This window comes from Oncorhynchus mykiss, chromosome 2, assembly GCF_057628025.1.
Source record: "Oncorhynchus mykiss isolate SJ-2025 chromosome 2, ASM5762802v1, whole genome shotgun sequence".
In the NCBI taxonomy this organism is placed as follows: Eukaryota; Metazoa; Chordata; class Actinopteri; order Salmoniformes; family Salmonidae; genus Oncorhynchus; species Oncorhynchus mykiss.
The window spans coordinates 11,842,230-11,868,288 of NC_143023.1; the positions used below are offsets into that span (position 1 = coordinate 11,842,230).

The following is a 26,059-nucleotide window of genomic DNA, read 5'->3' on the forward strand; positions in this document are numbered from 1 at the left end:
AAATGTAGAGAAGAGCAGAGTGATAGAGAGGGTAGATGAGAGAGAGATAGAGAGATGCAGGAGAGAGCATACTCACTGTGGAAGAAGGGCTTCTGTAATGAGAGTCAGTAGTCTGCCAGTTGAAGAGTTGCACTCTCTCTCTCTCCTCTCTCCCTCCTCCACGGCCTCTTGGCTCAGCAGCAGCAGTGTGATCTCTGACAGAACACGCAAGCTGACGATACGCCACTCCACTACAACACAAAACAGAGCATGTAACACACACACACACACACACACACACACACACACACACACACACACACACACACACACAGCATTATTGATCCATGCAGACCCTCTGCAGTGAGAAAGCTGATAGTTACCTTACATACAAATCAAAACATTTACTACAATACCAAGCACATGCAAATGTGGTTAACTTTAGACCAAGGGCCTTGCTGTGTGCCATGCTAGATAGGGAACATTGGAGAATGGGCACGTTCCAGACTGCCTATCTATGTACTTAGATGTTAAGCATGGAGAGCACATGACCCAGACGTTTCCTTACCATTTTTACTGAAGGCAAGAGAAGTCAGTGGAGGAAGAATGCAATCAACAACCTTGAAGAGATAAAATACATATTTATACATAAAATAAACAACAAACATAAAATAAAACAAATAAATAAAACAAACGTCAAATAAACAACACCTAAACCTAATATAAGACAGTATTTCCATTTGACTCCTGTTATACATCACCAACAAGTCATTTATTCATCACATGCAAATGTAGAAATTATGTATTTTCTTTTAACCATGTCCTCTAGTAAAGCGAGGAGCAATGAAATGAGCACTCCCAATCTCTATGTGAATATGATGTTGCTCCTGTCCTTCCATCATAAACACCTGATGTGAGCACTCCCAATCTCTATGTGAATATGATGTTGCTCCTGTCCTTCCATCATAAACACCTGATGTGAGCACTCCCAATCTCTATGTGAATATGATGTTGCTCCTGTCCTTCCATCATAAACACCTGATGTGAGCACTCCCAATCTCTATGTGAATATGATGTTGCTCCTGTCCTTCCATCATAAACACCTGATGTGAGCACTCCCCATCTCTATGTGAATATGATGTTGCTCCTGTCCTTCCATCATAAACACCTGATGTGAGCACTCCCAATCTCTATGTGAATATGATGTTGCTCCTGTCCTTCCATCATAAACACCTGATGTGAGCACTCCCAATCTCTATGTGAATATGATGTTGCTCCTGTCCTTCCATCATAAACACCTGATGTGAGCACTCCCAATCTCTATGTGAATATGATGTTGCTCCTGTCCTTCCATCATAAACACCTGATGTGAGCACTCCCAATCTCTATGTGAATATGATGTTGCTCCTGTCCTTCCATCATAAACACCTGATGTGAGCACTCCCAATCTCTATGTGAATATGATGTTGCTCCTGTCCTTCCATCATAAACACCTGATGTGAGCACTCCCAATCTCTATGTGAATATGATGTTGCTCCTGTCCTTCCATCATAAACACCTGATGTGAGCACTCCCAATCTCTATGTGAATATGATGTTGCTCCTGTCCTTCCATCATAAACACCTGATGTGAGCACTCCCAATCTCTATGTGAATATGATGTTGCTCCTGTCCTTCCATAGAAACAACAGTAAACGCTCTGTTCTGTTCTAGTCTATTATGATGAGGACGATTTCCATAGAAACAACAGTAAACGCTCTGTTCTGTTCTAGTCTATTATGATGAGGACAATTTCCATAGAAACAACAGTAAACGCTCTGTTCTGTTCTAGTCTATTATGATGAGGACGATTTCCATAGAAACAACAGTAAACGCTCTGTTCTGTTCTAGTCTATTATGATGAGGACAATTTCCATAGAAACAACAGTAAACGCTCTGTTCTGTTCTAGTCTATTATGATGAGGACGATTTCCATAGAAACAACAGTAAACGCTCTGTTCTGTTCTAGTCTATTATGATGAGGACGATTTCCATAGAAACAACAGTAAACGCTCTGTTCTGTTCTAGTCTATTATGATGAGGACGATTTCCATAGAAACAACAGTAAACGCTCTGTTCTGTTCTAGTCTATTATGATGAGGACGATTTCCATAGAAACAACAGTAAACGCTCTGTTCTGTTCTAGTCTATTATGATGAGGACGATTTCCATAGAAACAACAGTAAATGCTCTGTTCTGTTCTAGTCTATTACGATGAGGACGATTTCCATAGAAACAACAGTAAACGCTCTGTTCTGTTCTAGTCTATTATGATGAGGACGATTTCCATAGAAACAACAGTAAACGCTCTGTTCTGTTCTAGTCTATTGTGATGAGGACGTTTTCCATAGAAACAACAGTAAACGCTCTGTTCTGCTCTAGTCTATTGTGATGAGGACGATTTCCATAGAAACAACAGTAAACATTCAACGAGGATGTAATCTAAACAGGAGACAACATTAGAATAAGAAGCCTGAGGTGGGTATAAAGAATGTACTGTGTCTCGATGCATGTGTCCCAAATGGCAGCCTAATTCCCTATATAGTGCGCTACCCTCGACCAGAGGTCTATGCGCCCTAGACAAAAGCAGTGCACTACTGTATAAGGGGATTGGGGTGCCATTTGGGATGGATCCATTGAGCACCTTTGTTGTTTATTAGAATATATCCATCAAAAGAGACTGTTGTGCTTCCCATTATATTCAGCACATATTCTCCCTCCACCGTGCAAAGGGTTTTAAGTGTCTGTCTGACTCAGAAGAGGCTTTTCTATCAGGCAACAGCCAGTCAAGAGTATAAATAGATAGAACTAAAAACAGATGACTAGATCCGATATTGCTGTGTTTCACCTCTGCAGAGAGCTTGTTCCAACAATTTACTTAACCTTTATTTAACTAGGCAAGTCAGTAAAGAACAAATTCTTATTTACAATGACTCCCTACCCCGGCCAAACCCTCACGACACTGGGACAATTGTGCGCCGCCCTATGGGACTCCAAATCCCAGCCGGATGTGATGCAGCCTGGATTCGAACCAGGGACTGTAGTGACGCCTCTTGCACTGAGATGCAGTGCCTTAGACCACTGCGCCACTCGGGAACAAAAGGAAACATTAAACTGTGTGTGTACTCATGCACTGCTGACAGACAACACTCAGCGGAATCTAATGACTAGTGTCAGACATGTAATTCAAGTTTCTTCTCATGTTACTCAGTATGAGAGGAGCTGCTCTTCTTCTTCACAGGACCATCAAGCCTCTTCAACTCATTACTTCCTGCCAGCGTCCCAAATGGCACCCTATCCTCTTTATAGTGCACTACTTTTGACCATGGCCAATAGTATATAGGGAATAGCGCTCCATTTAGGACTCAGACCGTGCCCGACCCAGCTCCTTCCTGTAGGTCAATATTCATTCCACAGTCTCCTCAGACCAGACCAAGGCCCAGCTGCACTCTGCTGGAGCTCCTGAGACAGCACAACTGATGGTCTGCTGGCCTGACAGTCTCTCTCCAACACCAATCATGACTACTCCAAGTCAACCCCCCATGCCAGGGCCCTGTGTTGGGGAGGGAAGTACAGGGCTGGTAGACAACCACTAACCACTAGTCCTTAGCCCCTCAACACTTATGTAGATCTGAGTGGACATCTGAGTGGATTAGGGGTCAAGGGTTGTTTCTGGACAAGGCCAGTGTTGCTGCAGGCTGTAGTGCCTCGGGCTTAGGGAGCCGCTGTTACTGCAGGCTCCTTGCAGACCACAGGGCCAGACTCACAGTACAGTGATGGGGCGTTAATAAAGCCTAGAGGGTGAAAAGAGACTGTTGTGCTAGGGGGTTAGGGCTAGTGGTTAGGGGATAGGGGCTAAGAGGTTAGGGACTAGGGGCTAAGGGGTTAGGAGCGAAGGAGTTGGGGGATAGGGGCTAAGAGGTTAGGGAAGAGAGGCTAAGAGGCTAAGAGGTTAGGGGCTAAGAGGTTAGGGACTAGGGGCTAAGGGGTCAGGGGGTTAGGGGCTAGAGGGTTAGTGGTTAGGTCTAAGAGGTTAGGGGCTAAGAGGTTAGGGTCTAAGGGGTTGGGGCTAAGGGGCCAGGGGGTTAGGGGCTAGAGGGTTAGTGGCTAGGTCTAAGAGGTTAGAGGCTAAGGGGTCTAAGGGGTTAGGGACTAAGGGGCCAGGGGGGTTAGGGGCTAAGGGGTCTAAGGGGTCAGGGGGTTGGGGCTAGAGGGTTAGTGGCTAGGTCTAAGAGGTTAGGGGCTAAGGGGTTGGGGCTAAGCGGCCAGGGGGGTTAGGGGCTAAGGGGTCTAAGGGGTTAGGGACTAGGGGCTAAGAGGTTAGGGAAGAGGGGCTAAGAGGCTAAGAGGTTAGGGGCTAAGAGGTTAGGGACTAGGGGCTAAGGGGTTAGGAGCGAAGGAGTTGGGGGATAGTGGCTAAGAGGCTAGTGGCTAAGAGGCTAGGGGCTAAGAGGTTAGGGGCTAAGGGGTCAGGGGATTAGGGGCTAGAGGGTTAGTGGCTAGGTCTAAGAGGTTAGGGGCTAAGTGGTTGGGGCTAAGGGGCCAGGGGGGTTAGGGGCTAAGGGGTTAGGGACTAGGGGCTAAGAGGTTAGGTGCTAAGGGTTTGGGGCTAAGGGGTTAGGGACTAGGGGCTAAGAGGTTAGGTGCTAAGGGTTTGGGGCTAAGGGGCCAGGGGTTTAGGGGCTAGAGGGTTAGTGGCTAGGTCTAAGAGGTTAGAGGCTAAGGGGTTGGGGCTAAGGGGCCAGGGGGGTTAGGGGCTAAGGGGTTAGGGACTAGGGGCTAAGAGGTTAGGTGCTAAGGGTTTGAGGCTAAGGGGCCAGGGACTAGGGGTCTAAGGGGTTAGGGGCTAAGAAGTTAGGGGCTAAGGGGCCAGAGACTAGGAGGTTAGGGACTAGGGGCTAGGACCTAGGGGGTTAGGGACTAGGGGCTAAGGGGCTAGGGGATAAGAGGTTAGGGACTAGGACCCTACTCACAGGACAGTGATGGGGCGTCAGCAGGGCTGGGTGCTGGGTGATGGCCTCCACAGCTGACAGAGTGTTCCTGATCAGCTCCTCTGAACCTGCTTGTCCTGGGAATCAAGCAGCAGGTTACACCAACAGTCTGGGCTTTATGGGCCAGTTGTCCAGATGAAACCTGTATTACTAATAACCAGTGATAAAGCAAGCTGACATTCACTCACCTATTGCACTGCCCAAACTGGTCTCACTGGCATCAATAGATGTTATGTGACTCTGGAAGAACATCAGAAATAAGGGGTGCAGAAGGCCATGGGACAATACCACTACACATCACTGTCTCAATGACTTACCAGCAGTGCTCCAAATTTGAAGAGAAACTCCTCAGTCACAACCTGTGGCCTGAATATCTAAAAAACAGAGAGAGAGAGAGAGAGAGAGACACAGAGCAAAAGAGAGAGGGGGAAAAGGAGATAGATATGACACTGTGCTACAGTAAGTTCTGTCTCTCTCTCTCTGACCTCAGCCTCTCAGTCTCTCCTCTCTAACTCTTAATTCCCTGCCAACTTTCTCTGCTCCTGTAAGCAGAGGCTTCGTAAAGCCCCACTGAGCTGTCAGCCCACAGTAGAGCATCGTTTTCTCTTTCTCACCAGGTCCAGCAGTACACACACACACACACACACACACACACACACACAAACACACAAACACACAAACACACAGGAGAGAGAGTGCATCCAATAAAACAAACACTCCAAACAACATTAAAGGACTGCTCCACACATGTATTGATAAAGAGCTCCAGGGCAGACGTGGCCTGTAGTAAAGTGTATGACACATAAATGTAAACCAGAGCATCAGTCTCGACTCACATCAGAGCCCAGCTACAGTTAGTTTTAATACCATCAGCAAGACCAGACTCACATCAGAGCCCAGCTACAGTTAGTTTTAATACCATCAGTAAGACCAGACTCACATCAGAGCCCAGCTACAGTTAGTTTTAATATCATCAGTAAGACCAGACTCACATCAGAGCCCAGCTACAGTTAGTTTTAATACCATCAGTAAGACCAGACTCACATCAGAGCCCAGCTACAGTTAGTTTTAATACCATCAGTAAGACCAGACTCACATCAGAGCCCAGCTACAGTTAGTTTTAATATCATCAGTAAGACCAGACTCACATCAGAGCCCAGCTAGTTAGTTTTAATATCATCAGTAAGACCAGACTCACATCAGAGCCCAGCTAGTTAGTTTTAATACCATCAGTAAGACCAGACTCACATCAGAGCCCAGCTACAGTTAGTTTTAATATCATCAGTAAGACCAGACTCACATCAGAGCCCAGCTAGTTAGTTTTAATACCATCAGTAAGACCAGACTCACATCAGAGCCCAGCTACAGTTAGTTTTAATACCATCAGTAAGACCAGACTCACATCAGAGCCCAGCTACAGTTAGTTTTAATATCATCAGTAAGACCAGACTCACATCAGAGCCCAGCTACAGTTAGTTTTAATACCATCAGTAAGACCAGACTCACATCAGAGCCCAGCTACAGTTAGTTTTAATATCATCAGTAAGACCAGACTCACATCAGAGCCCAGCTAGTTAGTTTTAATACCATCAGTAAGACCAGACTCACATCAGAGCCCAGCTACAGTTAGTTTTAATACCATCAGTAAGACCAGACTCACATCAGAGCCCAGCTACAGTTAGTTTTAATACCATCAGTAAGACCAGACTCACATCAGAGCCCAGCTACAGTTAGTTTTAATACCATCAGTAAGACCAGACTCACATCAGAGCCCAGCTACAGTTAGTTTTAATATGATCAGTAAAACCAGACTCACATCAGAGCCCAGCTACAGTTAGTTTTAATACCATCAGTAAGACCAGACTCACATCAGAGCCCAGCTAGTTAGTTTTAATATGATCATGTTATTACACACGCATGGCAAGGACCACCGCTATTAGGGACAGCTATCTGTCACATCACAGATAAATAGCACACTAACCCCATTTAACAGACTATTAAATGCGTTACCTTGTTAAATGGCAGTGTGGTGGGGGGGGGGGGGGGGGGGGGGGGGTCTATGAGAGTGACAAATTATTACTTTTCTAATGAGACGGCTCAACACTGTGGTGGTGTTGTCTAGTCTCCATGAAGAATGGCAGGGGAAAGCGATATTTAATCACTGCATGGTTTCATCCAGCAGGCTGCTTGTTGACAAGCATCTCTCTCGCTAAGATTTAGTCATATTAATCATTTCTGCTCAATTGAGACAGTCATCACTAAATCCAATTTCCCCACCATGTCTATTGGCAACTGACAATAATCTGTCTGTGAGGCAGAGTGGGATGAAAATAACAACCTTTTATACATTTTCTAGTCGTTTATGTGCCATCTCTGGGTATATTATGTATTAGTAATCATGGCTTTGGAAAAGATGATTCAAAGTTTAGCCTAAATGTAAATTTAAATAGTGCATCAGCTACGATTTGGATCATCTAAATCTGTTTTGCCACAGTAACATAGAAAACACACTTTGACGTCAGATGTACAGTAGGTGGGGTGTGAACATTTCAACTTCTCCTTGTTAACCAGGTTTATTTGACACCCTCTCAGTGTTGGCCAGCCGACAGGTATCCAAGTGAACCAGAAGCATAGTGGTAAACAACCACATTAGTTTCACCTCTCCAAAGAGCTCAGATACTGGGTGTTAAAACCAAGCCACTTCAATTACGTATCAAGGTTATTGACGCTCACTGCACACAGTACTTGATGCGTGTGTGTGTGTGTGTGTGTGTGTGTGGGTGTTAGCGTGTGCTTGTGTGTGTGTGTGTGTGTGTGGGTGTTAGCGCGTGCTTGTGTGTGTGCGTGTGCGTGCGCGCTTGTGAATCCATTCTACCTGACTGAGGTTCCATCTCATTAAACAAGTGATCTCATTTCACAATCACGCACATGCATGTACCGTACTTGATCTGTACACACACACACACACACACACACACACACACACAGTAGGGATGGGCGATATGACTAAAATGTAATATCATGGTCATTTTAAAAAATTGGACAGTATGAATGTATTTTATGGTTTTCAATAATAGAAGTTGTAAATGTGCTTTATTTGAACAGTTTTACATTTGTGTCAATTAGCAGAAGCACTTATCCAGAGTGACTTACAGTTAGTGCATTCATCTGGAGATGAAAGTGTTGGTTCAGAAGGGGGGGCCGAAGGGAGTGCTGTTTTGTGATTTCAATGGGTCTTTCTCCATTCTAATTGTTTTATTCAGCATTTTCATCCATTTCTGCATTTCCTGGGCTCATTTGAGATCATTTCCACACTGCCACGTACTGTAGGGCTGAACAATATGGGCAAACAATCTAGGCCTTATTTTTAATCAAATGTTCCAATTGTGATTTGGCTTGCAAGTTAGAGCAAAAAAGGTTGGGTGAACCGTTGGAATCATGGAAATATCATGATTATTCTAATTATAGAGCTAGAATATAATAATACAGTGTTGTTTGATGTGACAATGAATGAAAGTGCCATGGAGGAGTTATTGTGACAGGGTAGGAACCAAAGTGTTGATAAGTGTTTCCGAAGGGACAATATAATCTTTGGCTACATTTAATGTTTTCTTCATGTAGCTAACATATTCATGCTTCGCGTATTTCTCTGATTTAGACAACATGCTGATTTAGGTCAAAACCATCACTGGTATTATCAGGCTGTATAGCTAATTACGTTTGCTCTGATTCAGTACATTTATTAGCTAGCTAGCCAGCTAAAGAGCGATTAGGATTAGAGGCTAACACAATTTAGGCCCAATTTGCTAAGAAAATACAAACTAGCTGTGACAGGGGGTGGGGCTAGGTCTGTGTGGAAAGCTGCATGGAGAGAGAGATGACTCAAGTAGCGAAGTAAACTATAAAAATGGACGTTACACACGGCGTCTCACATTTAACAAACCAAACATTCAAATACCGTTACATAAGTTCAATTATAAACCTGGTGGTTCGAGCCCTGAATGCCGATTGGCTGACAGCTATGATATATATATATATATATATATATATATTATTTTTTTTAACCTTTATTTAACCAGGCAAGTCAGTTAAGAACAAATTCTTATTTTCAATGACGGCCTAGGAACAGTGGGTTAACTGCCTTGTTCAGGGGCAGAATGACAGATTTATACCTTGTCAGCTCGGGATTTTTCGGTTACTAGTCCAACGCTCTAACCACTAGGCTACCCTGTATATCAGACCGTATACCACAGGTATGACAAAACATGTACTTTTACTGCTCTAATTCCATTGGTAACCAGTTTATAATAGCAATAAGGCACCTCTGGGGTTTGTGGTATATGGCCAATATATCACGGCTAGGGGCTGTGTCCAGGCTGTACTCCGCGATGCGTCGTGGATAAGAACAGCCCTTAGCTGTGGTATATTGGCCATATATCACGGCTAGGGGCTGTGTCCAGGCTGTACTCCGCGATGGGTCGTGGATAAGAACAGCCCTTAGCTGTGGTATATTGGCCATATATCACGGCTAGGGGCTGTGTCCAGGCTGTACTCCGCGATGCGTAGTGGATAAGAACAGCCCTTAGCTGTGGTATATTGGCCATATATCACGGCTAGGGGCTGTGTCCAGGCTGTACTCCGCGATGCGTCGTGGATAAGAACAGCCCTTAGCTGTGGTATATTGGCTATATATCACAGCTAGGGGCTGTGTCCAGGCTGTACTCCGCGATGCGTAGTGGATAAGAACAGCCCTTAGCTGTGGTATATTGGCCATATATCACGGCTAGGGGCTGTGTCCAGGCTGTACTCCGCGATGCGTAGTGGATAAGAACAGCCCTTAGCTGTGGTATATTGGCCATATATCACGGCTAGGGGCTGTGTCCAGGCTGTACTCCGCGATGCGTCGTGGATAAGAACAGCCCTTAGCTGTGGTATATTGGCCATATACCACAAACCCCTGAGGTGCATTACTGCTTAAGTAAAAACACAAACCAGTCCGTGCATCAATAACGGTATATGGTAGAATACAGTGTTTGTGACATACTGTAGTACAGTAGGAAGGGTTACCTGAGAGGTGAGGAGGTGGAGCACCACAGTCATCATGGGTACACTCTGTTTCAGCTGCTTGGCCTGAACAGTGGAGGGATGCTTCCTGCCCACTATACTGCCCAGCGCGGACAGCATGTCATCTACACAGTACAGAGAGGTGACAGACAGACAGCATGTCATCTACACAGTACAGAGAGGTGACAGACAGACAGCATGTCATCTACACAGTACAGAGAGGTGACAGACAGACAGCATGTCATCTACACAGTACAGAGAGGTGACAGACAGACAGCATGTCATCTACACAGTACAGAGAGGTGACAGACAAGACAGCATGTCATCTACACAGTACAGAGAGGTGACAGACAGACAGCATGTCATCTACACAGTACAGAGAGGTGACAGACAGACAGCATGTCATCTACACAGTACAGAGAGGTGACAGACAGACAGCATGTCATCTACACAGTACAGAGAGGTGACAGACAAGACAGCATGTCATCTACACAGTACAGAGAGGTGACAGACAGCATGTCATCTACACAGTACAGAGAGGTGACAGACAGACAGCATGTCATCTACACAGTACAGAGAGGTGACAGACAGACAGCATGTCATCTACACAGTACAGAGAGGTGACAGACAAGACAGCATGTCATCTACACAGTACAGAGAGGTGACAGACAGCATGTCATCTACACAGTACAGAGAGGTGACAGACAGACAGCATGTCATCTACACAGTACAGAGAGGTGACAGACAGACAGCATGTCATCTACACAGTACAGAGAGGTGACAGACAGACAGCATGTCATCTACACAGTACAGAGAGGTGACAGACAGACAGCATGTCATCTACACAGTACAGAGAGGTGACAGACAAGACAGCATGTCATCTACACAGTACAGAGAGGTGACAGACAGACAGCATGTCATCTACACAGTACAGAGAGGTGACAGACAGACAGCATGTCATCTACACAGTACAGAGAGATGACAGACAGACAGCATGTCATCTACACAGTACAGAGAGGTGACAGACAAGACAGCATGTCATCTACACAGTACAGAGAGGTGACAGACAGCATGTCATCTACACAGTACAGAGAGGTGACAGACAGACAGCATGTCATCTACACAGTACAGAGAGGTGACAGACAGACAGCATGTCATCTACACAGTACAGAGAGGTGACAGACAAGACAGCATGTCATCTACACAGTACAGAGAGGTGACAGACAGACAGCATGTCAACTACACAGTACAGAGGAGAGAGAGGTGACAGACAGCATGTCATCTACACAGTACAGAGAGGTGACAGACAGACAGCATGTCATCTACACAGTACAGAGGAGAGAGAGGTGACAGACAGACAGCATGTCATCTACACAGTACAGAGGACAGAGAGGTGACAGACAGACAGCATATCATCTACACAGTACAGGGGACAGAGAGGTGACAGACAGACAGCATGTCATCTACACAGTACAGAGGGGTGACAGACAGACAGCATGTCATCTACACAGTACAGAGGACAAGAGGGGTGACAGACAGACAGCATGTCATCTACACAGTACAGGGGACAGAGAGGTGACAGACAGACAGCATGTCATCTACACAGTACAGAGGACAGAGAGGTGACAGACAGCATGTCATCTACACAGTACAGGGGACAGAGAGGTGACAGACAGCATGTCATCTACACAGTACAGAGGACAGAGGGGTGACAGACAGACAGCATGTCATCTACACAGTACAGGGGACAGAGAGGTGACAGACAGACAGACAGCATGTCATCTACACAGTACAGAGGACAGAGAGGTGACAGACAGCATGTCATCTACACAGTACAGGGGACAGAGAGGTGACAGACAGCATGTCATCTACACAGTACAGAGGACAGAGGGGTGACAGACAGACAGCATGTCATCTACACAGTACAGAGGACAGAGGGGTGACAGACAGACAGCATGTCATCTACACAGTACAGAGGACAGAGGGGTGACAGACAGACAGCATGTAATCTACACAGTACAGAGGACAGAGGGGTGACAGACACAGCATGTCATCTACACAGTACAGAGGACAGAGGGGTGACAGACAGACAGCATGTCATCTACACAGTACAGAGGACAGAGAGAGGGTTCTCTCTCCACACCCCTCACTTGCCCTCCCCTTTCATCACCTCTCCCCCTTCAGTCTCCTCTCCTCTCCCCACCCCACCCCTTCCCCTCTCCTCTCTCCTCATCTCCTCCTCTCCCTGTGATCTCCCAATCTGTCCCCATACCCTCTCCTCCTCTCCTCTCCTCTCCTTCCAGTGATCTTAGAGGAGAATGAGCCCGGACCGGTTTGAACCGGTTGGGTCTGGCTTCCGGCCCTGATGGGAGACGTGCCATGTTAGCAGCACTGATTTACAAATTAAACGTCAGGAAAAGGTCAATACCTGGCTGGGTGATTTAAAATTCAATCAGAAAGGTAATTAAAAAGAGGGAGAATCAAATTGGCTTGCTCCATCCAGCCATTGATGCAAGTTCCCCTCAACCCCACTTCACTTCACCTCCTCTCCTCTCCCCTCCCCTCCTCTCCTCTCCTCTCCCCTCCCCCCTCCCTCCCCTCTCCTCTCCTCTCCCCTCCTCTCCACTCTCCTCCACTCTCCTCTCCCCTCCCCTCCTCTCCCCCTCTCTCCCCTCCCCCCTCACTCCCCTCTCCTCTCCTCTCCCCTCCTCTCCACTCTCCTCCACTCTCCTCTCCTCTCCTCTCCTCTCCTCTCCTCTCCCCTCCCCTCCTCTCCACTCTCCTCCACTCTCCTCTCCTCTCCTCTCCTCTCCTCTCCCCTCCCCTCCTCTCCACTCTCCTCCACTCTCCTCTCCTCTCCCCCCTCCCTCCCCTCTCCTCTCCTCTCCTCTCCCCTCCCCCTCTCTCCCCTCCCCCCTCCCTCCCCTCTCCTCTCCACTCTCCTCCACTCTCCTCTCCTCTCCCCCCCCCCCTCCTCTTAGTGCTGTGGTTTTTGTGTTATTGTGATTGATTTACCCAGAATGGCTGGCAGCTGCAGCACGACGTGACGGATGAGCAGATGGAGGCATTTTGACAGGTATTCATTGGTGCTTTGTAGCTCCTTCCCTGGCGTGGCCTGCCTGATGTCTCTTTCAATGTACATCACCAGTCTGCAAAACATTATCATTCACCTATAGCCTCCAAACTACCCCTGGAGCCGGACGGAGACGGACTGAGCCGGACTGAGCCGGGATCAATACAAGCCATTGAAAACAGAATTAGTAAGACGTATTATAGCAAATAAATGATATTCATTACAACAATTAGGGTTAAAAATAAAGGCTAATAGATTCAGAGATCAATGAGGAGCATCAAAACAGCCCTCAAGCTGCAACAAGACTCTTGAACTCGAACACACAGTCTGCATTTTGAAACAAGAACAACCCTCACAGGCAAGTGGATAATAACCTGCCTAACAGAGTAGGATACAGTACACCACTGGACAGAGACAGATGTGATGTCTACAGGTCAGTACACCACTGTACAGAGACAGATGTGGTGTCTACATGTCAGTACACCACTGGACAGAGACAGATGTGATGTCTACAGGTCAGTACACCACTGGACAGAGACAGATGTGATGTCTACAGGTCAGTACACCACTGTACAGAGACAGATGTGATGTCTACAGGTCAGTACACCACTGGACAGAGACAGATGTGATGTCTACAGGTCAGTACACTGCTGGACAGAGACAGATGTGATGTCTACAGGTCAGTACACCACTGGACAGAGACAGATGTGATGTCTACAGGTCAGTACACTGCTGGACAGAGACAGATGTGATGTCTACAGGTCAGTACACCACTGTACAGAGACAGATGTGGTGTCTACATGTCAGTACACCACTGGACAGAGACAGATGTGATGTCTACAGGTCAGTACACTGCTGGACAGAGACAGATGTGATGTCTACAGGTCAGTACACCACTGGACCGAGACAGATGTGATGTCTACAGGTCAGTACACTGCTGGACAGAGACAGATGTGGTGTCTACAGGTCAGTACACCACTGGACAGAGACAGATGTGATGTCTACAGGTCAGTACACCACTGTACAGAGACAGATGTGGTGTCTACATGTCAGTACACCACTGGACAGAGACAGATGTGATGTCTACAGGTCAGTACACCACTGGACAGAGACAGATGTGATGTCTACAGGTCAGTACACCACTGTACAGAGACAGATGTGATGTCTACAGGTCAGTACACCACTGGACAGAGACAGATGTGGTGTCTACAGGTCAGTACACCACTGGACAGAGACAGATGTGATGTCTACAGGTCAGTACACTGCTGGACAGAGACAGATGTGATGTCTACAGGTCAGTACACTGCTGGACAGAGACAGATGTGATGTCTACAGGTCAGTACACTGCTGGACAGAGACAGATGTGATGTCTACAGGTCAGTACACCACTGGACAGAGACAGATGTGATGTCTACAGGTCAGTACACCACTGTACAGAGACAGATGTGATGTCTACAGGTCAGTACACCACTGGACAGAGACAGATGTGATGTCTACAGGTCAGTACACCACTGGACAGAGACAGATGTGATGTCTACAGGTCAGTACACCACTGGACAGAGACAGATGTGGTGTCTACAGGTCAGTACACTGCTGGACAGAGACAGATGTAGTGTCTACAGGTCAGTACACCACTGGACAGAGACAGATGTGATGTCTACAGGTCAGTACACCACTGGACAGAGACAGATGTGATGTCTACAGGTCAGTACACCACTGTACAGAGACAGATGTGGTGTCTACAGGTCAGTACACCACTGGACAGAGACAGATGTGGTGTCTACAGGTCAGTACACCACTGTACAGAGACAGATGTGATGTCTACAGGTCAGTACACCACTGTGCAGAGACAGATGTGGTGTCTACAGGTCAGTACACCACTGGACAGAGACAGATGTGGTGTCTACAGGTCAGTACACCACTGGACAGAGACAGATGTGGTGTCTACAGGTCAGTACACCACTGTACAGAGACATATGTGGTGTCTACAGGTCAGTACACCACTGGACAGAGACAGATGTGGTGTCTACAGGTCAGTACACTGCTGGACAGAGACAGATGTGATGTCTACAGGTCAGTACACCGCTGGACAGAGACAGATGTGATGTCTACAGGTCAGTACACCACTGTACAGAGACAGATGTGATGTCTACAGGTCAGTACACTGCTGGACAGAGACAGATGTGATGTCTACAGGTCAGTACACCACTGTACAGAGACAGATGTGATGTCTACAGGTCAGTACACCACTGGACAGAGACATATGTGGTGTCTACAGGTCAGTACACCACTGTACAGAGACAGATGTGATGTCTACAGGTCAGTACACCACTGTACAGAGACAGATGTGGTGTCTACAGGTCAGTACACCACTGTACAGAGACAGATGTGATGTCTACAGGTCAGTACACTGCTGTACAGAGACAGATGTGATGTCTACAGGTCAGTACACCACTGTACAGAGACAGATGTGGTGTCTACAGGTCAGTACACCACTGGACAGAGACAGATGTGATGTCTACAGGTCAGTACACCACTGTACAGAGACAGATGTGATGTCTACAGGTCAGTACACCACTGTACAGAGACAGATGTGGTGTCTACAGGTCAGTACACCACTGTACAGAGACAGATGTGATGTCTACAGGTCAGTACACCACTGGACAGAGACAGATGTGGTGTCTACAGGTCAGTACACCACTGTACAGAGACAGATGTGGTGTCTACAGGTCAGTACACCACTGGACAGAGACAGATGTGGTGTCTACAGGTCAGTACACTGCTGGACAGAGACAGATGTGATGTCTACAGGTCAGTACACCACTGTACAGAGACAGATGTGGTGTCTACAGGTCAGTACACCACTGGACAGAGACAGATGTGGTGTCTACAGGTCAGTACACTGCTGGACAGAGACAGATGTGGTGTCTACAGGTCAGTACACCACTGTACAGAGACAGATGTGGTGTCTACAGGTCAGTACACCACTGTACAGAGACAGATGTGATGTCTACAGGTCAGTACACCACTGTACAGAGACAGATGTGATGTCTACAGGTCAGTACACCGCTGGACAGAGACAGATGTGATGTCTACAGGTCAGTACACCACTGGACAGAGACAGATGTGATGTCTACAGGTCAGTACACCACTGGACAGAGACAGATGTGGTGTCTACAGGTCAGTACACCACTGGACAGAGACAGATGTGATGTCTACAGGTCAGTACACCACTGGACAGAGACAGATGTGATGTCTACAGGTCAGTACACCACTGTACAGAGACAGATGTGATGTCTACAGGTCAGTACACCACTGGACAGAGACAGATGTGATGTCTACAGGTCAGTACACCACTGGACAGAGACAGATGTGATGTCTACAGGTCTGTACAGAGACAGATGTGATGTCTACAGGTCAGTACACCACTGGACAGAGACAGATGTGATGTCTACAGGTCAGTACACTGCTGGACAGAGACATATGTGGTGTCTACAGGTCAGTACACTGCTGGACAGAGACAGATGTGGTGTCTACAGGTCAGTACACCGCTGGACAGAGACAGATGTGATGTCTACAGGTCAGTACACCACTGGACAGAGACATATGTGGTGTCTACAGGTCAGTACACCACTGTACAGAGACAGATGTGATGTCTACAGGTCAGTACACTGCTGGACAGAGACAGATGTGATGTCTACAGGTCAGTACACCGCTGTACAGAGACAGATGTGATGTCTACAGGTCAGTACACCACTGGACAGAGACAGATGTGGTGTCTACAGGTCAGTACACCACTGGACAGAGACAGATGTGATGTCTACAGGTCAGTACACCACTGGACAGAGACAGATGTGATGTCTACAGGTCAGTACACCACTGGACAGAGACAGATGTGATGTCTACAGGTCAGTACACCACTGGACAGAGACAGATGTGGTGTCTACAGGTCAGTACACCACTGTACAGAGACAGATGTGATGTCTACAGGTCAGTACACCGCTGGACAGAGACAGATGTGATGTCTACAGGTCAGTACACCACTGGACAGAGACAGATGTGGTGTCTACAGGTCAGTACACTGCTGTACAGAGACAGATGTGGTGTCTACAGGTCAGTACACCACTGTACAGAGACAGATGTGATGTCTACAGGTCAGTACACCACTGGACAGAGACAGATGTGGTGTCTACAGGTCAGTACACCACTGTACAGAGACAGATGTGGTGTCTACAGGTCAGTACACCACTGGACAGAGACAGATGTGGTGTCTACAGGTCAGTACACCACTGGACAGAGACATATGTGGTGTCTACAGGTCAGTACACTGCTGGACAGAGACAGATGTGATGTCTACAGGTCAGTACACCACTGGACAGAGACAGATGTGGTGTCTACAGGTCAGTACACCACTGGACAGAGACAGATGTGGTGTCTACAGGTCAGTACACCACTGGACAGAGACAGATGTGGTGTCTACAGGTCAGTACACCACTGGACAGAGACAGATGTGGTGTCTACAGGTCAGTACACCACTGGACAGAGACATATGTGGTGTCTACAGGTCAGTACACCACTGGACAGAGACAGATGTGATGTCTACAGGTCAGTACACCACTGTACAGAGACAGATGTGATGTCTACAGGTCAGTACACCACTGGACAGAGACAGATGTAGTGTCTACAGGTCAGTACACCACTGTACAGAGACAGATGTAGTGTCTACAGGTCAGTACACCACTGGACAGAGACAGATGTGATGTCTACAGGTCAGTACACCACTGGACATAGACAGATGTGATGTCTACAGGTCAGTACACCACTGGACAGAGACAGATGTGATGTCTACAGGTCAGTACACCACTGGACAGAGACAGATGTGGTGTCTACAGGTCAGTACACCACTGGACAGAGACAGATGTGATGTCTACAGGTCAGTACACTGCTGGACAGAGACAGATGTGATGTCTACAGGTCAGTACACTGCTGGACAGAGACAGATGTGATGTCTACAGGTCAGTACACTGCTGGACAGAGACAGATGTGATGTCTACAGGTCAGTACACTGCTGGACAGAGACAGATGTGGTGTCTACAGGTCAGTACACCACTGGACAGAGACAGATGTGATGTCTACAGGTCAGTACACTGCTGGACAGAGACAGATGTGGTGTCTACAGGTCAGTACACCACTGTACAGAGACAGATGTAGTGTCTACAGGTCAGTACACCACTGGACAGAGATGGTATGTAATGGCAGTTAGCAGATACAGCTGCAAAATAGAGAGAGAGAGAGAGAGAGAGAGAGAGAGAGAGAGAGAGAGAGAGAGAGAGAGAGACAGACAGACAGACACAGAAACACACACACAGAGACAGACAGACAGACAGACAGACAGACACAGAAACACACACACAGAGAGACAGAGAGTCAGAGACAGACACGTACAGCCCCATGGCGCTTGCTTATTAACATGCAGTGTTAATTAGGCCTAACTTGTTTTCCACCAACAGAACACACGTCTGCATAACATACTCCATCCACAGACGTTTACCCAGCAGCCATCTACTCCCCTCCCCAAAAACACCTGGCTTCCAAATTAGGCAGCGATGAAAAACACTGAGAAAATTGAGAAACACACTTGAGTGGGGAAAGAAGCCCTGGTAGAAGTAACTGACATGACATGACATGACTGGCATACAGCTGTTTTAAAAGCAACATGACTGGCATACAGCTGTTTTAAAAGCAACATGACTGGCATACAGCTGTTTTAAAAGCAACACGAAACAGGGGGTCTTCAAACAGCAGAAAATATGATATTAATCACAACCAAATGAATAGATGAGAAAAACAGTGTGCCACATTTCAGTACAGCAAAGCCCAGGCAGCGATGGGCCTACACCTCTCTGTAGTGATACAGTATATTCCTGGTCCTTGGAAAGAAAAGACCTCCCCAGTGTGACAGGAAGACAGCTGTACTATTAACCCATACACTTCTGACCTATAAAGACCTTCCACACAAACACATTCCATTTGTACCAATAAATCCACTTCATTCCACCGACTGATCTATTCACTGGAAGGAGGTACAGAGGAGCCTGCTGTGCCAGGTAGTAGTCAGGTAGTAGTCAGGTAGCTGGTAGTAGTCAGGTAACTGGTAGTAGTCAGGTACCTGGTAGTAGAAAGGTAGCTGGTAGTAGTCAGGTAGCTGGTAGTAGTCAGGTACCTGGTAGTAGAAAGGTAGCTGGTAATAGTCAGGTAGCTGGTAATAGTCAGGTAGCTGGTAGTAGAAAGGTAGCTGGTAGTAGTCAGGTAGCTGGTAATAGTCAGGTAGCTGGTAATAGTCAGGTAGCTGGTAGTAGTCAGGTAGCTGGTAGTAGTCAGGTACCTGGTAGTAGAAAGGTAGCTGGTAGTAGTCAGGTAGCTGGTAGTAGTCAGGTAACTGGTAGTAGTCAGGTAGCTGGTAGTAGTCAGGTAACTGGTAGGAGTCAGGTAACTGGTAGTAGTCAGGTAGCTGGTAGTAGTCAGGTAGCTGGTAGTAGTCAGGTAACTGGTAGGAGTCAGGTAACTGGTAGTAGTCAGATAGCTGGTAGTAGTCAGGTAGCTGGTAATAGTCAGGTAGCTGGTAATAGTCAGGTAGCTGGTAGTAGTCAGGTAGCTGGTAGTAGTCAGATAGCTGGTAGTAGCCAGGTAACTGGTAGTAGTCAGGTAGCAGTCAGGTAACTGGTAGTAGTCAGGTAGCTGGTAGTAGTCAGGTAGCTGGTAGTAGTCAGGTAGCTGGCAGGCAGCAGTCAACAACTTCAATTAATCTATTTATCTGAGCATGTAGGGATCAACCAGGTTTTTACTAGCCCTATATAACTAGCTGGGTCCTAGTAGAGAGAGAGAGAATAGAGAGAGTATAGAGAATAGAGAGAGAATAGAGAGAGAATAGAGAGAGAAAATAGAGAGTATAGAGAGAGTATAGAGAATAGAGAGAATAGAGAGAGTATAGAGAATAGAGAGAATAGAGAGAGTATAGAGAATAGAGAGAAGAGAGAGGGTATAGAGAAGAGAGAGAATAGAGAGAGTATAGAGAAGAGAGAGAATAGAGAGAGAGAATAGAATAGAGAGAGAATAGAGAGACTAGAGAGAGAGAATAGAATAGAGAGAGAATATAGAGAGTATAGAGAAGAGAGAGAATAGAATAGAGAGAGAAGAGAGTATAGAGAATAGAGAGAGAAGAGAGAGAGTATAGAGAGAGAGAATAGAATAGAGAGAGAATAGAGAGACTAAAGAGAGAGAATAGAATAGAGAGAGAATAAAGAGAGTATAGAGAAGAGAGAGAAGAGAGAGTATAGAGAATAGAGAGAGAAGAGAGAGAGTAGAGAATAGAGAGAGTATAGAGAAGAGAGAGAGAAGAGAGAGAGTATAGAGAATAGAGAGAGAATAGAGAGACTAGTGCGAGAGAATAGAAGAGAGAGAGAGGAGAGAGTATAGAGAACAGAGGGAATAGAGAGAGTATAGAGAATAGAGAGAGAATAGAGAGAGTATAGAGAATAGAGAGAGAATAGAGAGACTAGAGAGGGAGAATAGAATAGAGAGAGAATAGAGACTAGAGAGAGAGAATAGAATAGAGAGAGAATAGAGAGAGTATAGAGAATAGAGAGAGAATAGAGAGACTAGAGAGGGATAATAGAATAGAGAGAGAATAGAGACTAGAGAGGGAGAATAGAATAGAGAGAGAATAGAGAGAGTATAGAGAATAGAGAGAGAATAGAGAGAATAGAGAGAATATAGAGAAGAGAGAGGGTATAGAGAATAGAGAGAGAATAGAGAGTATAGAGAATAGAGAGAGAATAGAGAGACTAGAGAGAGAATAGAATAGAGAGAGAATAGAGAGAGTATAGAGAATAGAGAGAGAATAGAATAGAGAGAGAAGAGAGTATAGAGAATAGAGAGAGAAGAGAGAGAGTATAGAGAAGAGAGAATAGAGAGTATAGAGAAGAGAGAGTATAGAGAATAGAGAGATAATAGAGAGGCTAGAGAGGGAGAATAGAATAGAGAGAGAATAGAGACTAGAGAGAGAGAATAGAATAGAGAGAGAATAAAGAGAGTATAGAGAATAGAGAGAGAATAGAATAGAGAGAGAAGAGAGTATAGAGAAGAGAGAGTATATAGAATAGAGAGAGAAGAGAGAGAGTATAGAGAATAGAGAGAGTATAGAGAAGAGAGAGAGAAGAGAGAGAGTATAGAGAATAGAGAGAATAGAGAGAATAGAGATAATAGAGAGAGAGAGAGAGAGAAGAGAGAATAGAGAGAGTATAGAGAGAATAGAGAAGAGAATAGAGAGAGAGAATAGAGAGAGTATAGAGAAGAGAGAGAGTATAGAGAATAGAGAGAGAATAGAGAGAATAGAGAGACTAGAGCGAGAGAATAGAAGAGAGAGAGGAGAGAGTATAGAGAATAGAGAGAATAGAGAGAGAGAAGAGAGAATAGAGAGAAGAGAAGAGAATAGAGAGAAGAGAGAGAGAGAAGAGAGAATATAGAGAGTATAGAGAGAATAGAGAAGAGAATAGAGAGTAGAGTAGAGAGAGAACTGTGACTTTCACTATGAATGACATTTAGTCATGGGCAGGACGTTAGGTGCTTACAGAGTAGAGAGAGAACTGTGACTTTCACTATAAATGACATTTAGTCATGGGCAGGACGTTAGGTGCTGACAGAGTAGAGAGAGAATAGAGAGTAGAATAGAGAGAATAGAGAGTAGAGTAGAGAGAGAACTGTGACTTTCACTATGAATGACATTTAGTCATGGGCAGGACGTTAGGTGCTGACAGAGTAGAGAGAGAACTGTGACTTTCACTATAAATGACATTTAGTCATGGGCAGGACGTTAGGTGCTGATAGAGTAGAGAGAGAATAGAGAGTAGAGTAGAGAGAGAACTGTGACTTTCACTATGAATAACATTTAGTCATGGGCAGGACGTCAGGTGCTGACAGAGTATAGAGAGAATAGAGAGTAGAGTAGAGAGAGAACTGTGACTTTCACTATGAATAACATTTAGTCATGGGCAGGACGTTAGGTGCTGACAGAGTATAGAGAGAATAGAGAGTAGAATAGAGAGAGAACTGTGACTTTCACTATGAATGACATTTAGTCATGGGCAGGACGTTAGGTGCTGACAGAGTATAGAGAGAATAGAGAGTAGAATAGAGAGAATAGAGAGTAGAGTAGAGAGAGAACTGTGACTTTCACTATGAATGACATTTAGTCATGGGCAGGACGTTAGGTGCTGACAGCCGACACGCATCTCTCTATAATTGGAATCCCAGGAGGAACAGGGGCGAAAGCGGAGCTGGTACCAGAGTGACAGGGATTGATAGGCGTGGCAGCCTGACATTTGGGCTTCCCACTTCCTGTTATAGTCCTGGGAGGCCAGTGGGAATATCATTTCAGCAGTGTAGAGTAGAGTAGAGAGAGAACTGTGACTTTCACTATGAATGACATTTAGTCATGGGCAGGACGTTAGGTGCTGACAGAGTAGAGAGAGAACTGTGACTTTCACTATAAATGACATTTAGTCATGGGCAGGACGTTAGGTGCTGACTGAGTATAGAGAGAATAGAGAGTAGAGTAGAGAGAGAACTGTGACTTTCACTATGAATAACATTTAGTCATGGGCAGGACGTCAGGTGCTGACAGAGTATAGAGAGAATAGAGAGTAGAGTAGAGAGAGAACTGTGACTTTCACTATAAATGACATTTAGTCATGGGCAGGACGTTAGGTGCTGACAGAGTATAGAGAGAATAGAGAGTAGAGTAGAGAGAGAACTGTGACTTTCACTATGAATAACATTTAGTCATGGGCAGGACGTCAGGTGCTGACAGAGTATAGAGAGAATAGAGAGTAGAGTAGAGAGAGAACTGTGACTTTCACTATAAATGACATTTAGTCATGGGCAGGACGTCAGGTGCTGACAGAGTATAGAGAGAATAGAGAGTAGAGTAGGGAGAGAACTGTGACTTTCACTATGAATAACATTTAGTCATGGGCAGGACGTTAGGTGCTGACAGAGTATAGAGAGAATAGAGAGTAGAATAGAGAGAATAGAGAGTAGAGTAGAGAGAGAACTGTGACTTTCACTATGAATGACATTTAGTCATGGGCAGGACGTTAGGTGCTGACAGAGTATAGAGAGAATAGAGAGTAGAATAGAGAGAATAGAGAGTAGAGTAGAGAGAGAACTGTGACTTTCACTATGAATGACATTTAGTCATGGGCAGGACGTTAGGTGCTGACAGAGTATAGAGAGAATAGAGAGTAGAATAGAGAGAATAGAGAGTAGAGTAGAGAGAGAACTGTGACTTTCACTATGAATGACATTTAGTCATGTGCAGGACGTTAGGTGCTGACAGAGTATAGAGAGAATAGAGAGTAGAATAGAGAGAATAGAGAGTAGAGTAGAGAGAGAACTGTGACTTTCACTATGAATGACATTTAGTCATGGGCAGGACGTTAGGTGCTGACAGAGTATAGAGAGAATAGAGAGTAGAATAGAGAGAATAGAGAGTAGAGTAGAGAGAGAACTGTGACTTTCACTATGAATGACATTTAGTCATGGGCAGGACGTTAGGTGCTGACAGAGTAGAGAGAGAACTGTGACTTTCACTATGAATGACATTTAGTCATGGGCAGGACGTTAGGTGCTGACAGAGTATAGAGAGAATAGAGAGTAGAATAGAGAGAATAGAGAGTAGAGTAGAGAGAGAACTGTGACTTTCACTATGAATGACATTTAGTCATGGGCAGGACGTTAGGTGCTGACAGCCGACACGCATCTCTCTATAATTGGAATCCCAGGAGGAACAGGGGCGAAAGCGGAGCTGGTACCAGAGTGACAGGGATTGATAGGCGTGGCAGCCTGACATTTGGGCTTCCCACTTCCTGTTATAGTCCTGGGAGGCCAGTGGGAATATCATTTCAGCAGTGTTCGTTCATTTGTTCTGCTGCTGATGAGAAAATCTGCCCACTCAGCTAAACACAATCAGGCCCCAGTGTTCATTTGACTGCAAATGAAATCTCTCTCCCTCCCCTTAATTGGGGAGGATGGGCACATGGTAATCAAACACATGCCTTTCCATTTGCTTCATTCCAGCCATTATTATGAGCCGTCCTCCCCTCAGCAGCCGCCACTGGTACACACCACAGGTCAGGTTGTCCAACCTATGTTTTTGATTTACGATGCATATCACAAGCTACATCATTAAATACATAATTCAAATGAAACAGTAGTGGATATTTACATGTCATCCATTGGTTAAATACAGTACATGATCAAATAAAGACCTCAATACCAACAGACCTTGTACCAGTTGTACTAAACTTCCAACCACTTTCTCCACATTTCCAGTCAAGCTATAAAAAGACATGTAGACAACTTTTCTTCAGAGCATATTTCACCCTGCAACGCTGTCACCGTACGGCGCCTGGCTTGGCCTACAAGTGTCTCTCCATGTCTTCTCCGACCATTGAAAACACTTCACACAAAGCAACAAACTTGACATTTCTACAACAGGGACGCGGGCGCTGGGCTGATTTATCAGAAGGCATGACGATGAGGAGTGTGTGGTGGGCCGTGCGCTCTGCGCGCCACAGTGGAGCTAATTAGAGAAGTGTTTGGGTGAGTGCCGCCATGCCGCAGACGGTTCTCACATTAGGAGATTGAGTGGGGGGTTAGTGCTGACAGGGACCGCCCTGGGAACACTTGTTAGAGTCTGGGAAGAAATAGAAGACAACAGCATCACATGGCTGGCAAGGAGAGGGAGAGAGAGAGAGACAAGAGGGAAAGAGGGAGTGGGAGAGAGAGAGAGATGAGAGGGAAAGAGGGAGGGAGAGAGGGATGGGAAAGAGGGAGAGAGAGAGGGAGAGAGAGAGGGAGAGATGAGAGGGAGAGAGAGAGAGAGAGAGGGAGGGATGAGAGGGATGAGAGGGAGAGAGAGAGAGAGAGTGGGAAAGAGGGAGGGAGAGAGAGAGACACGAGAGGGAAAGAGGGGGAGAGAGGGATGGGAAAGAGGGAGAGAGAGAGGGAGAGAGAGAGGGAGAGATGAGAGGGAGAGAGAGGGATGAGAGGGATGAGAGGGAGAGAGAGAGAGAGAGTGGGAAAGAGGGAGGGAGAGAGAGAGACACGAGAGGGAAAGAGGGGGGAGAGAGGGATGGGAGAGAGAGAGCGAGAGAGAGAGAGAGTGGGAAAGAGGGAGTGGGAGAGAGAGAGAGAGAGTGAGAGAGAGGGAAAGAGGGAGGGAGAGAGAGAGACACGAGAGGGAAAGAGGGGGGAGAGAGGGATGGGAGAGAGAGAGCGAGAGAGAGAGAGAGAGAGTGAGAGAGACAGAGGGAAAGAGGGAGGGAGAGAGGGATGGGAGAGAGAGAGATGAGAGGGAAAGAGGGAGGGAGAGAGGGATGGGAGAGAGAGAGAGAGAGAGAGAAAGAGAGAGAGAGAGAGAGAGAGAGAGAGAAAGAGAGAGAGAGAGAGAGAGAGAGAGAGAGATGTGTACGTCCACAGACAGGGCAGGCTAGCAGAGTCTAGACTGTTTAAACTGCAACTAGGCCAATTCATTTCAGAGTTCACATGCTATCAAGATACACTTGTTTTTTTTTTTTTAAGTTAGTCCTGAAACTTTCACAACTACATTTGTTATGAAACTTTGCATTTAAATATGTCATTTGATTTCTTCACAATTTAGTATTTAGCAAGGCGCTACTGAATACTCAGAAATAATCAATAACTCTGCACCAATTATGTAAAGTAAGAACAAGTGACTGACTGTCCAACATACAACCTGGTATAACCTACTATCAGCTAGATCCAAATGGACCCAGAGCTGTCCTACTTCCTCTTCATAATTATAGCAGCTCGCGAATGACAGACAACATTCA

At 46.0% G+C, this 26,059-nt stretch overlaps 1 protein-coding gene across 1 annotated transcript in view; it reads right to left on the minus strand.

The window, feature by feature from the left end:
- The window catches only part of LOC110520767 (inactive serine/threonine-protein kinase ULK4), a 233,517-nt gene that overhangs the window by 168,275 nt on the left and 39,183 nt on the right, over positions 1-26,059 (minus strand). Inside the window, exons 23-29 of the mRNA XM_090188661.1 lie at positions 13,088-13,221; positions 10,076-10,197; positions 5,326-5,382; positions 5,197-5,248; positions 4,991-5,085; positions 548-599; positions 77-230 (exon numbers count right to left, since the gene is read on the minus strand). Of these exons, the coding sequence (XP_090044787.1) occupies positions 77-230; positions 548-599; positions 4,991-5,085; positions 5,197-5,248; positions 5,326-5,382; positions 10,076-10,197; positions 13,088-13,221 (666 nt within the window). The remainder of the gene's footprint in view (positions 1-76; positions 231-547; positions 600-4,990; positions 5,086-5,196; positions 5,249-5,325; positions 5,383-10,075; positions 10,198-13,087; positions 13,222-26,059) is intronic.